Raw genomic sequence first — 13,267 nt, 5'->3', positions numbered from 1 at the left:
ATATGATGTCAGCATGTGGCCTGCCCCGAGACTGGTTGGTTTGGACTAGCCGGTTGGGCTTTTGACATTTTTTTGTCCAGTGAAACCTATGAGCCCTTTGCCCTGACCTTAGATTAAAGATAATTTTCGAGCTATTTTCAGTTTTCTAACCTTTAGACCATTCGGTTGGAGGCCTTACATTCTCAATGTACGTAGGATTATATTATATATGAACTATTTGTTTAATTAATTGAAGACAAGTTTCAAGATAGTACGGGTCAAGTCTAGAGGAGGCCAATGGAACCCAATAAGATAATAAGAATAAAATGCTTATAATATGTTGAAAAGATCATTGCCGGATCATTTTTCTAAAAATCCGTCGTAATCATAATCGTTCATTGTATATCGTACTATCAGAAATTATTTTAAATTTTAAATTAAATATAAATAGTACTTAATAAAAACTGATCGTACGATATATGATAAACGGTTATGATTACGGGATTTCTAGATCCCAAGAAAAGAATCCGGCAAGATCCTTTTCCAGTTGAAACCAACCAAACAAAGTGCTTTTGCTCTTGTTATTTTATTGAAGAGAGAAAAATGATGACATTTAAAAAATAATATCCCCCATAACATATCTCGAATATATCCCAATGTCCAACTATTACGGGGTGGCTAGTGATTGAAGATGAACTTCATGCTTGTATTTCACATATTACATTCTGGATTCAATTCATGACGATGGTAGCCAGAAAACGTTTAAATGACTTTGTGAATCTTTTTGACCTCGAAAAAATAGACTACCTTGATGAAGCTACCATTTATATATCCGAATCTTTTCCACCAAATCCTACAGATCAAGTGATCGGAGCTCTTAAAATTTGATCAAACAACTAAAATTATTATAACTTTTAAAATGAACCTCTGTTTTTATAACCGTTGTGATCAAATTTCAAAAATCCAAATCACTTAATCCGTGAACTTTGGTGAAAAAGATCCAGAGATAATCTCTTTCCTATCCCCGCAACCAAATAAAAATGTACATATTTATCAAATCCCCCACTGTACCAAGTGAAATAAAAATCATAAAATAAAAAAGAAGAAATGGGAACAATATTCAACTTGCATCAAAATTAACAGCAATGCGCTAACCACTAAAATTTGATTTTTTTTTTATAAAAATTATAATAGTCAATTCATGATTGATCATGTCCTCCTCCAGTGTTGCCATGCACAACATTCGCCGCCATAGCCACCACTCCAAGCTTTTGCAAGTTCAACTTGATCACAGTGTCCACAAACATCTTTGTATCCTCCCCGGTGTTCCCTCCTGGTATGTCCACCACATACGACTCCAAAACAATCGAGTACACCTGATTATTCCCCTCCTCACCATCGCAATTAACGAACTCATTAACCGAAGTAACCGACCTATAGTTATTAAGCCTGTGCTCCCCTCCCATAACTCTAAAGCTTATTATGTGCTTCTCGTCGTCCAAAATCTCCAGCCTCTCGGTGCTCGTCGACGCCGGGAGCCCCGAAACCACCGTCACCTCCCTTATGCTCCCAACTCCGCCGTCGCCTTTCATGTTGCAGCTCTTGATGAAGTGCTTGTATTTTTTAGGGTTGTCGAAGTTCCGGACCAACGGCCAAATTTGCTGTGCCGGAGCTTCGATTTTCTGCGTTATTAGCGACGTGCATGTGTTCGGCGACGGCTCGAATTTGTGGTACGCGTCGATGAGGCCCTCCAGCTCGGAAAACTCAGCTAGGGTTAGACCATATGGCGGAGCGTGGCCAGCATCCATGTTTGTTTGCTCACACGTGTGAAAAAACCAACACCGAATTAATTAGAGCATAGAAGGAGAAGAAGAAAATGAATGAGAGCTAGTAGTTCTAGGGCAAGTGAACCATCATATGAACACGAGAGGGGGGCACATTTATGCTTGGAGGTATTTTTCTTTTAGGACGGATATGCCCTTGAGATGGATTTTATTTTAGTTTTTATTAAGTGGCCACTGATCAGTGGGATCTATCTATATCTGAGAAATTTTTCAGATTGTCGGTAATACGATCTGAACATAAAATGTATTCTACAAGTGATTGAAATTTTTTTTCTTAAAATATCCAATCACTTGTATTATGACATTTAGTGTACATAAGCGTGTTCTTAACACACTGAAAAATCTCTCAGTTTTGACAAATGCAATAATCTTTTACTTAAAAACTGTGTTTACTTCGAAATTAAGAGAATTAATAACCGCTATATTGAGAAATGTCTTGGTTTTAGCCAATGTCCGAATCCTGGATGATAAAACAAAGTTTGCAACTGGCTAGCAAGCAGCCAAGAAGATAACATGAGGTGGAAATTTCGTGAAAGCGTTGTTTATATTTATGAAATTTGAATAATACCTCATCAAAGTGGTTAGAATAATATTAGAGTACATAAGTTGGGAGCGTGATGATTCATCTTCCGTAGTTTCCAGAAAAATCTCGGTTTTTAAATAAAAATTCTTGCCTGCGTTATCAAAATAAAATTTTAATGGTATTTCTATTCTTAATGGTGTTAAGAGTTTTTTATTTTTTTTAATACAATGGTATTTTATAAAAAAAACTAATGAAAAGAGTTTCAAAACTTTAAGTTTTAATAAAAAATCATCTTATAACTTTATTTGATGATAAGGACAATAGAAAGAAAAAAAAAACCTAACTAAAGGTGCTTGTAAAGAGCACCCAACCAATCATTCAGTTGCATAACCCCTTGACATAATTCAAGCATATTTTATTCCTCTAAAATTAAAATTTCAAATTGAAGTGGTTTCTATTCGATTTAGAACTACATCTGGGGCGGTATGGTTGGGAGGGAGTCGGTCAAGTGTGGTGACACACCCCGATCTTGGTGTTCAAAGGACAACAGGATGGCCGACACCCGAGAGTGACGCAAGCCATTTCATGAATGCATATGTTGAGAACATGAGGAACATGCATAAAAAAATTTGCGCGTAACCACGTAATATAGTATTCAAATACAAACCTTAATAAAATATAGTAATCAATTGCCAATACATTTAAAAGTGATAATGCATGACATGTTCAGAACATATTACTAATTCAAAATACAAGCGGACAGAATATTAGAAAGTGTGATTACAAGAGATGTCATACACAGAGAAAGGGACACAAATTCATTGATATGGGAATGCCTCATAGCTTGGGTTGTATGCCTCGTTCTTAGGTCCTTAAGAGTGCGCAAAACAAACTATGAGTGGACCAAGTTTATATATAGTAATACTAAATCAATTACTCTTAAAATGTACTAACCCCTAATTTTAGAAAACTCATATATATCATAGTCAGAGAGGTGAGGGAGAGAGTTTTGAGAGAGATAGAGGGAAGTGACAGATAAAAGAAAAGGGGAAGGGGGATGCATGCATGGGTAAGGGGGAAAGAATAAAGGGACAAGGATCCAAAGTGGGTCCCAATGGCTCACAAATTAAGGTCACAAGAGACGAAACGTGGAAAGCTTGAAAACGTTTGACGTTTCGAAACATAAATCTTTGTTATAACTCCAAATTCGAATCCGTTCGCGTCAACACGTTCGTGACGATGAGTATGATAAGAATAAACTAAAATAAAAATTTAGTTATACATGTTTCGATGAGATGGTCAACGAAAGTCAACATTCTTGCCATGAGGGCATTTTGGTAAATGCACACTAATTAATAATACAAGAACATTAAATTAAGGACAGGGATTTGGGTTGGGATGGTTGGGGGTAGGGGTGGGGCAACATCATTGACAACATCGTTGGACTAATCACCATTTTTTCTAGTAATGGTATTGAGCTATTAGCCATGCATGACTTTAAGAGCATGGACGTTGATCGCTATCATTTTTTATTATCCTTTTATTGCATTATGGTGAAATAACTTGAAAATCTGGGATGAGCATTTACTATTAAGTTTTATAAATAGTGTAATATTGTTAAGTTTCATAAACAGTGTTGTACAGTAGTTTCATAAACAATGTAGTAAGTTTCATAAACAATGTAGTGAATTTCATAAACAGTGTAATAAGTTTCATAAACAGTTTGTGTGAGAGCGCGCGGGTTCGCACGTCAGTTTTTTTTTTTTTTTTAAATATTAAAATGATGTCTTTTTTATTAAAATTTAAGTTTTTTGGTCCCTTTTATTAAAATTTAAGAGTTTTTCGTTAAAATTTAAGTATTTTTCATTACATAAAGTTATAGGATGATTTTTTTTATTAAAATAAACTTAGTCCAAGCCCTTTTTATGAAAGTTTCCTATTTTATATTATAGAAGTGAGGAATTTGGGGCATTGCTTGGGTGGTAAGTTGCCTAATCAGTCTTTCTTTTCAGTTTAGTGTGTTCCGGGTTCAAGGGATGAGGAGTGTAGATTTCGATAGTTTTCATTAACAAGAATCGAACAAAAAAATTTCCACTTAAAATTGAAGATAAATAATACTAAAACGTACTACTGTAGCAAAAAGTTTAAAGCTAATATCCTATTCTTTTTGTTGATTAAAATTTTGAATTCATCATTCATATAAATTAAACCTAAATTTTGAATTAAGCGTACTTTAGAGTATATAAAAACAAGCTAGATCTCTACCAAATTGCCTAACTTTGAAAGCCAAAACCCAATATTTAAAATTAAATTAGTATCTTGGACGAGTTTATTTGATTTGTCAACTCATGATTTGGAACAACCACTTAGTATTACGATATAGTGGTATTCCTCTTTACTTGTAAGTGATGGGTTTTAGGTTCGATTTTCGCCAAAGGTAAATTTGAACCACATTATTGATAGCCCATTATGAGGTTTAATGCACTCATCCACCCATTTAGTGCAGATTGTACTGTTGGTTCAAAAAAAAAAAAAAAACTCATGATTAGGAACAAGATTATTACTTAATTTCAAACAACTCATGCATATCCATGTCTTCCTTCTTTTGGATTGATGCGTGTATGTTAATTGTCTCGATTAAAACTCAAACGAAAATTAGTTAGCCCATCTGATCATCAAAATTGGATTAGTACTTAGAGGTAGCTGGTGATAATTTTGGGAGGGGCATGCATGTAAATTTGTGAAAATGTCAGGGGTAGATATGGTAAAACAAGAAAAAGGACAAAGAGACTGGGTGTAGTCGCAATCGTTGAAAAGGGTAGCTGGAGATTCATGTATCATGTGACAACCCTAACAAACTCCCGCGTGATATCTAAATTCAGCTTTATCAAAGCTGTCGAATTTTTGCGACCAAAAAAAAATATATGAGGTAAAAGTCGTTGTAACAAGGGATAATGGAAATCTAATCGAAATCAAGATAACCAATCAAGTTGTAAACCCCCTTCAAAGTAGTTTATCCGTTTTAAAGTTTGTTTAATATGAACCGTATATAATTTTCGACGAGGAGAAGATTCGTCATAGAAACTTTAAAGATGAATATTTAGCCGTACATCAAGCTGTTTGTTATTTTAGTGTTTGTTTAAACAGTTTAATAAAGAAATTAAGACTTGTCTAGTAATGAATACGAATGAATTTATAATGTGTTGTTGTTGGTTGCAGGGATAGAACACTTTACATCCTTTTTGGTTTGAACATGTGTTATGATGCAGTCGTGGGGTTCTTGGATTCAATTCCAAAACACAGCAGATCATGTTTTGGCATTTTCTTTTATAATAAATTGATAGATGGATCGATGATATTCCGTTCTTCTCGAAACAAAACTGCTTAATATTGGTAAATTTGACGTATTAATTTTCAGTATATTATGGATGTAAACTCCGTCATTCAATACATAACGGACAATTTGCGCATAAACTTCCTATATTTAATGGGTGTTGTATTTCTATATTTAATGGTGCAACAACTAATCATCTTGTATGGTGGCCATGCAGTCATGCTTATCTGGGGTTCTTGGTTGTATGCCGGGACCTAAGCAGCGCTAAGGGAGAATTTTTATGATTGATTTTATTGGTATTGTATGTGTGTGAGTGTGTGTATAGTATAATAGAAATGGTGCAACAACTACTCAACTTGTATGGTTGATTTTAGTGGTATTGTATGTGTGTGAGTGTGTGTGTGTGTGTGTGTGTGTGTGTAGTATAATAGAAATGGTGCAACAACTACTCAACTTGTATGGTGGCCATTCAATCATGCTTATCGGGGGGTCTTGGCTTCACGCAAAGTGGAGAGAAAAGAAGAAAGGAAACAGATAACATACAGCTCTGCATATATGGCTGTATGCTGAAATCTATGCGGACTTTGGATAATAATTTTCATTTTCCAGATATTCGGTTTTTTTTTTTATCTTGTTTTATATTATTGAATTTCAAGGTTTGTATATATTTCATAAACTTTACAAGAGAGAGAACAAAGCTCTTATAAAGAGCCGGAGAACAAATTACAAGATAGTGGACTTTTTACCACTACCCACCAAATGGTTTCTGCCCTTAGAAACCGGACACACCAAGGATAGAACAAATAACAATATACAATTAAGCAAATCCCAGATTTTAGGGAGAAACATTGACAAAAAGAAAAGTATGATAGAACAAGAAGTGAGATGACAAGTTAGAAGGTTGTAGCCATCACTTTAACCCATAACTTAGCTATAGTGATATTTACAACCCATACTTGTGACTTTGATCTATTTCAACACTCCCCCTCAAGCTTGGATCGAGGAGATTGATTGATCCAAGCTTGGACAAAGGACCTTGAAACACGGCAGTCGCCAATGGCTTGGTGAAGAGATCAGCAAACTGACAAGAACTCGGAGTGTAACGAGTTTGTATGATATTTGATTGAACCTTTTCACGGATTTAATGGCAGTCAACCTCAATATGTTTGGTCCTCTCATGAAAAATAGGATTATAAGCTATATGCATGGGCTGCTTGGTTATCACACATGAGAGTCATTGGTTGAGAGCTAGGAAACACTAAATCAGAAAGAAGGCATTTGAGCCAGATTAATTCACAAACAGTAGTTACCATAGCCCTATACTCGACCTCAGCACTAGATCGAGCAATCACACTTTGCTTCTTGCTTTTTCAACTTACCATATTACCTCCAACAAAAATACAGAAACCAGTAGTTGACTTGCGATCCAAGGAGTTGCATGCCCAGTCCGCGTCAGTGTAACCAAGAATGTGAGTGTGAACATTGTTTTGCATCAAAAGACCACGTCCCACATAACCTTTCAAGTATCGCAATATTCTCTTAACAACTTGCAAATGATCCATTGTTGGAGAATGCATAAATTGACTCCCAAGGCTGACAACAAAGGCAAGGTCCGGCCTTGTTATTGTAAGATAAATAAGCCTCCCAACTAACCTTTGGTAGTAACTGATATCAGTGAGTGTTTCTTCATCCATGGTCATTTTGTGTTTGTAGTCAAGGGGTGTAGAGGCAGGCTTGCAATCCAACATATCAGCTTCTTGAAGCAAATCGAGAATATACTTCCGTTGATTCAAAAACATTCCCTTCTTAGAAGTTGCCATTTCAATGCCAAGGAAATATTTGAGTGTCCCAAGATCTTTGATGGCAAACTTCTTCTTGAGGGTGTTCTTTAGTAACACAATTTCACTGGCTTTATCACCAGTGACAATGAGATCGTCCACATAAATAAGAACTACTAGGGTTTCACTGGGACAAATTCGAACAAAGAGAGATGAATCTGCATTGCTTCTCTTGAAGCCAACTTTTTCAAGAACTGAGCTCAACTTTGAATACCAAGCACGAGGAGATTGTTTTAATTCGTAAATGGATTTATGCAATTTGCATACCAACTCGGGGTCACTGTATTGAGGATGACCAGAAGGAAGTTTCATGTAAACTTCTTCTTCAAGTTCACCATTCAGAAATGCATTTTTAACATCCATTTGATATAGAGGCCATGCATGGTTAATTGCAACAGATAACAACACTCAAATTGTGTTTATCTTAGCTACATGAGCAAAGGTCTCCTTGTAATCTATCCCAAAAGTTTAAGTAAAACCACGAGCTATTAGTCTAGCCTTGTGTCTTTCCAAGGTGCCATCAGAATGGAACTTGGTTTTGTACACCCATCTACTTCCCACTGCCTTTTTCCTGGTGGTAGCTTGATAACACTCCACGTTCTATTGTCATCTAGGGCTTTCAACTCTTCCTTCATAGCTTTCTTCCACTCATCTTGCTGCATTGCCTCCTGAAAACTTCTTGGTTCAGAAGCATTGGTTATGGAATTGAGAAAGGCTGCATGCTTGGGTGCCACCCTTTGGTATGAAAGGTACTTAGCAACGGGATACCTTGCATTGTAAGTCACATAATCCAGCAGCCTTGAAGGAGGTTGACGATTATGAGAGGGTTTTTTCTTCCTTGAGGCAAGATAGGTGATGATTCTGGGTCCTCAGGAGGTGAGTGAGACGTAGGTGACTGAATTGATGGTTCTAGCAGGATTTCCTCTTCATGACTTAGAGAATTCTCATGTTCTCTGTCAGTGGACATGAATATATTTTCATCACTGGTTGTTGGTCTTGGTAAAGGGAAGATTTCGAAGGCATTCTCCCCCTAAGTTAAACCCTTCATTGATTGTTCAAAGAAAGGTGTAGTTTCATCAAACTTTACATCCCTTGAGATGATGATTTTCCTTGAAGAAGGATTGTAACACTTGTAACCTTTTTGTGTTGAAGAATATCCCAAGAAAACACATTTGCTAGCTCTTGGGTCAAGCTTGTCACGGTGTATTGAAGCAACATGAACATAACAAGTACAACAAAAAAAATTTCAAATGAGACAAGTCAATCTTTCTTCCTTTTAAGACTTCGTAGGGTGATTTTTGATCCAACACCCTACTAGGCAGTCTATTGATCAAATAGGTAGCAGAAAGCACCCCTTAAGACAAAAACTTCTTGGGAACATTCATATGTGACATTAAGGCTCTAGTCTTTTCAAGCAAATCCCTATTTTTCCTCTCTGCCACTCCATTTTCTTGAGGAGTGCTAACACAACTTGTTTGATGGAGTATCCCATGGGAACTTAAGTATGGAGACATGTTATTTGACATGTACTCAGTGCCATTATCAGACCTTAAGGTGTGAATATGACAATCAAAATGAGTTGTTACAAGTTTATGAAAATCTTTAAACACATTCATGACTTCACTCTTGCACTTTAAAAGGTATAACCAAGTAATCCTTGAATAATCATCCACAAACGTTACAAAGTATTTATAACCATCAAAAGATTCAATTGTAGGTCCCCAGATATCTGAATGAACAAGTTCAAATAATTTACTAGCTCTAGACACTGAGGAATTGAAAGGTAACCTAGTAGATTTGGAGAAGTGACAAGTATCACACTCCAAACTACCTTTACATATTGTGGGAAACAAAATGGATAAAAGATGGTTTGAGGGATGAGCAAGACGATGATGCCAAATTAGTTGTTCTTGAGAAAGGCTTGAGTTGACTTGAAGACTCTTAGGTTTTGGAAGATTTTTTGAAAGATAGTACAACCCATTTAGGAATAAACCCTCACCAATCTTCCTCTTGGTGACTATATCCTGAAAGATGACCTGATCAGAAGAAAAAATAGCATGACAATTTAGTTGTCTTGTGATTTTTCCTACTAATAAAAGATGAAAAGGAAATGAAGTAACATACAAGGCTGATGACTCTATTTGATCAGAGATCAACTTAATTTTCCCTTTTCCAACAACCGAGACACCCTTACCATTTGCTACTGACACTTGTGAAGAGTTTTTCATTTTTTCGAAGACATATAAATGTGAAGATTTGTTTGTCATATGGTCTGTGGCTCCTGAGTCTATTATCCAATAATCATGCACAAGACTAGCATTTAAAGCAGTGGAGAAAGCTTTCAATATACCTGAAATTTGTTTACTTGAGCCTCCATGATCAGAATCAGCAAGAAACCCATCAAATTTGCTCAGCAAGGCAGTAAGGCTTTAAATTTTAGTTCCAGTTGTATTCTCTAGATCTCCACTTCTTTGTCTCCCTTGTAAATAGACAACAAATTCGTTGATCAAGTTCACTGGATTGGAAGTGAAGTCAAGCAAGCTTTCACTTGAGGAAGCAGGAGTAGCTAAAGCTGCATGATTAGCCTTGTATAAGGATGGTTGTGAGTTTCTCTTGAGCCCCTTGTTCTTTTGGAAGTTTGGCTTGAGCTCAGGATGTAGAATCCAACATTTATCAATGGTGTGTCCACCATAGTTGCAATGTTTGCACTTCAGGTCAAACCTTTTGCCTTTGTCTCTTCTATCATCCGAGAACTTGTGGTTTGAAAAGTATGCCCTAGACTCAGGCAATCTGTTTTTGGTTTCAAGATTCATCACTTTCCTTTGAGTTTCTTCACGTTGAATAATGGCACATACACTTGAGAAGGACGGTAGCTCACTGTTCATCAGAATGTGATTATGTAGATCTTTATAGTCTGAGCTAAGACTAGCCAAGAGTTGAAAAATCTTATCTTCTTCAGCTCTCTTCAGAAGCACGGAAGCATCTATGGTGTGAGACCTTTATACATCAAGCTCATTCCACATGCTCTTGATATCACCCAAGTGTTGAACAAAAGACTTACTTTCTTGTTGCAAACCTGCAAGCTCCCTTTTTAGTTGAAAAATCCGAGCAGCATTGTTTTGATTTCCATACATCTCGCAGACATTTTTCCAGAGATGGAAGGAAGATTCTGAATAGCTGAAGATCTCAGTTAGCTTCCTCTCCATGGAGTTGAGAAACCACGACATGACAAGTTGATCCTTGCATAGCCATGTCCCATATAAAGGTGATGAAGTTTTAGGTGCCTGAATGGTTCCATTTACGTAACCAAGCTTTGATCTTCCACCGAGAGCAAGTGAAACTGCTCGAGACCATGGAAGATAGTTGAAATCATTCAGCAAAACTGAGTCTTTGATTTGGATTAACTTCTACTTCGGTAAAATTTGAAGTGGGTGAAACACTAGAGCTTGCAGTATCAAGACTAGGAGGATTTTCCTCAGCCATTTGAAACAACTATGGAAAAACAAAGAGGTTGAAGAAGATGATATGCAGAGACATGCCACTGTGGTCACTGCTCTGATACCGTATTGAATTTCAAGGTTTGTATATATTTCATAAACTTTACAAGAGAGAGAACAAAGCTCTTATAAAGAGCCGGAGAACAAATTACAAGATAGTGGACTTTTTACCACTACCCACCACATGGTTTTTGCCCTTAGAAACCGGACACACCAAGGATAGAACAAATAACAATGTACAATTAAGCAAATCCCAGATTTTAGGGAGAAACATTGACAAAAAGAAAAGTATGATAGAACAAGAAGTGAGATGACAAGTTGGAAGGTTGTAGTCATCACTTTAACCCATAACTTAGCTATAGTGATAATTACAACCCATACTTGTGACTTTGATCTATTTCAACATATATGATAGTTTAAGTTGCTTAAAGTCTGTCTCCAATACAAAATGACCAAAGTTTATCTATGTATTTATGATGGGCTAACTTTTGTGTGGACCATGTATTTACTGTATAGGACTCTCGTATTTTAGAGAAAAAGAAAAAGAAAAATGAGAATCGATGAAATTAATATATAAGAACTTTTATATGTACAGTGAATACATGGTCCTATACCAATCTCGTATTTGCTACAGCTGAGCGGGATCCCATGAAGCTGCTCTCCGCTTAATATAATGTTTTCAAGTTTGGTTCATATATATGTAATATAGATTCTTCTGGCTGCAGGTGGGGCTGATTAATCTGAACGTTTTATCTAAACCTATTGAAGTTTCCAGCAGCGCTAATATTCCATATCGGTGTCCTTCAAACCCTCTTATGCGTTTAATGTCGAAATTTGAGCCTACTTCTTCTTCATCAACTTTAGCTGCAGTGCTGCCTGCACCTGCAGCGGCAGCGGCAGCTTCTCCTCCTGATTTAGAACTTAAGCTTTGCATCTCCGATGCCCTAGCTAGGAAGTTGGAAACACACTACTACACCATGCATTGAGCTCCTTTTCTAGAAACTAGTTTGTAAATTGTATGCCTTTTTGGAAACCTAATGGTCAATTTTGTTAATGCATGCATGGCCATGTAGCTAGCAGAAACTTGTCGTCCATGCACTACTTCTAAGAAATATCTCAGTTGCTCGTCCTAGCTTTGATCGTGATTTTGATCCAGAAATATCCATACGAATATCTGGTTTATGTTTTTGATAAGCTAGTTTTGCACACATATCACACTGTGATTGACGAGAATGCAACAATTTCTGCTTTCAGGAAAGGAAAAGAGCAATATCCATAAGAATATGGGTGCTTTCATTGTTTATAGTCAATTTTTCAGGAAGATGTTGTGAATGGCCAGCAACTTTTGTTCATGTACTACAAGATCAGTACTTATGGTGCATTTGCTCCAAAAGCTGTAATGTGGGACCCATTTCGTAATGTTTTTGACGATTCAAACTGTCAATCTTTTAAAATATCACTTATAGATCATACTTTCAAAAAATTAGATAAATCCAAAACATTAAGACATTCATGTGTAGTGAAGAAAATAGACAAATATGATTCTACAAAGAAACCCTCAATCTAACGGTTTTTAAGAAAAACTTGAAAAATAAACAGTTCAAATCGTTGAAAGCATTACAAAGTAAACTCCACAACAACGTGTATAAAAAAGTGATGCCAAATATTCTTCCCAAACAATCGTACCCCAGTAATTATTTAGGTCTCTTCCCTCGATCAGAGACAACAGCTGGATGGGTTTCATCCCCCATTTATTATTATTATTATTATTATTATTATTACTTGGGAGCAGCCTCTCCATAAATGGGGGTAAGGCTAGCCGACATTCACCTCTCTCAGACCCTGCGTAAAGCGGGAGCCTTGTGCACTGGGTACGACCTTTTTTATTATTATTATTATTATTATTTAATGTAGTTGGGATTTTACCTTAACGAAACAAAATGTGAACAACGTGTTTTTTTTTTTTTGGTCGAAAAAAAAAAAACCTGTCATTATTAATTGGACAATTCAAGAATTTTGTTGGTTTTCTTCGCTAGTAGTCTCAGCTGATCTCACGACTTACCCTATGAAGGAGACGAAAATATTAATATAGGAAAGAGTAGCATGGACTTGAGTAGCACCAAAAAATGATGAAAGCGATAAACACGTGCTTGTATACAAATATTGAAGATACAAAAATCCCACCGGCCAAAGTAATATATCGACGGTGATGTACCGGTACTCATTTCAAGGTCACAAGTAGACGACTAGGA

At 36.4% G+C, this 13,267-nt stretch overlaps 2 protein-coding genes across 2 annotated transcripts; both read right to left on the bottom strand.

Moving 5' to 3' along the window:
• Positions 1-891: 891 nt before the first annotated feature.
• LOC103415398 (abscisic acid receptor PYL2-like) lies at positions 892-1,902 on the bottom strand. The gene has a single exon (XM_008353730.4). It carries the CDS (start codon positions 1,785-1,787, stop codon positions 1,179-1,181), a length of 609 nt encoding a protein of 202 aa, XP_008351952.1. The 5' UTR covers positions 1,788-1,902; the 3' UTR covers positions 892-1,178.
• Positions 1,903-6,623: 4,721 nt separating this feature from the next.
• LOC108171129 (uncharacterized mitochondrial protein AtMg00810-like) lies at positions 6,624-7,881 on the bottom strand. The gene is made up of 2 exons (XM_017326831.2): positions 7,060-7,881; positions 6,624-6,809 (listed from the first exon to the last, which is right to left on the bottom strand). Exons 1-2 carry the CDS (start codon positions 7,879-7,881, stop codon positions 6,624-6,626), a joined length of 1,008 nt encoding a protein of 335 aa, XP_017182320.2.
• Positions 7,882-13,267: the final 5,386 nt, after the last annotated feature.

The sequence above is a fragment of the Malus domestica genome, chromosome 15 (assembly GCF_042453785.1).
Source record: "Malus domestica chromosome 15, GDT2T_hap1".
Classification (NCBI taxonomy): Eukaryota; Viridiplantae; Streptophyta; class Magnoliopsida; order Rosales; family Rosaceae; genus Malus; species Malus domestica.
The sequence above is the reverse complement of the archived record's forward strand: the minus strand, read 5'-3'. Positions and strand labels throughout refer to the sequence as shown.

Excerpts from the sequence above, each read along its gene's own strand:
- LOC103415398 (XM_008353730.4), bottom strand. The coding sequence starts at position 1,787 with ATGGATGCTGGCCACGCTCCGCCATATGGTCTAACCCTAGCTGAGTTT.
- LOC108171129 (XM_017326831.2), bottom strand. The coding sequence starts at position 7,881 with ATGGATGTTAAAAATGCATTTCTGAATGGTGAACTTGAAGAAGAAGTT. Across the intron at positions 6,810-7,059 it reads TTTTTGTTGGAGGTAATATG|GTTCAATCAAATATCATACA; the intron begins GTAAGTTGAAAA and ends ATCCGTGAAAAG.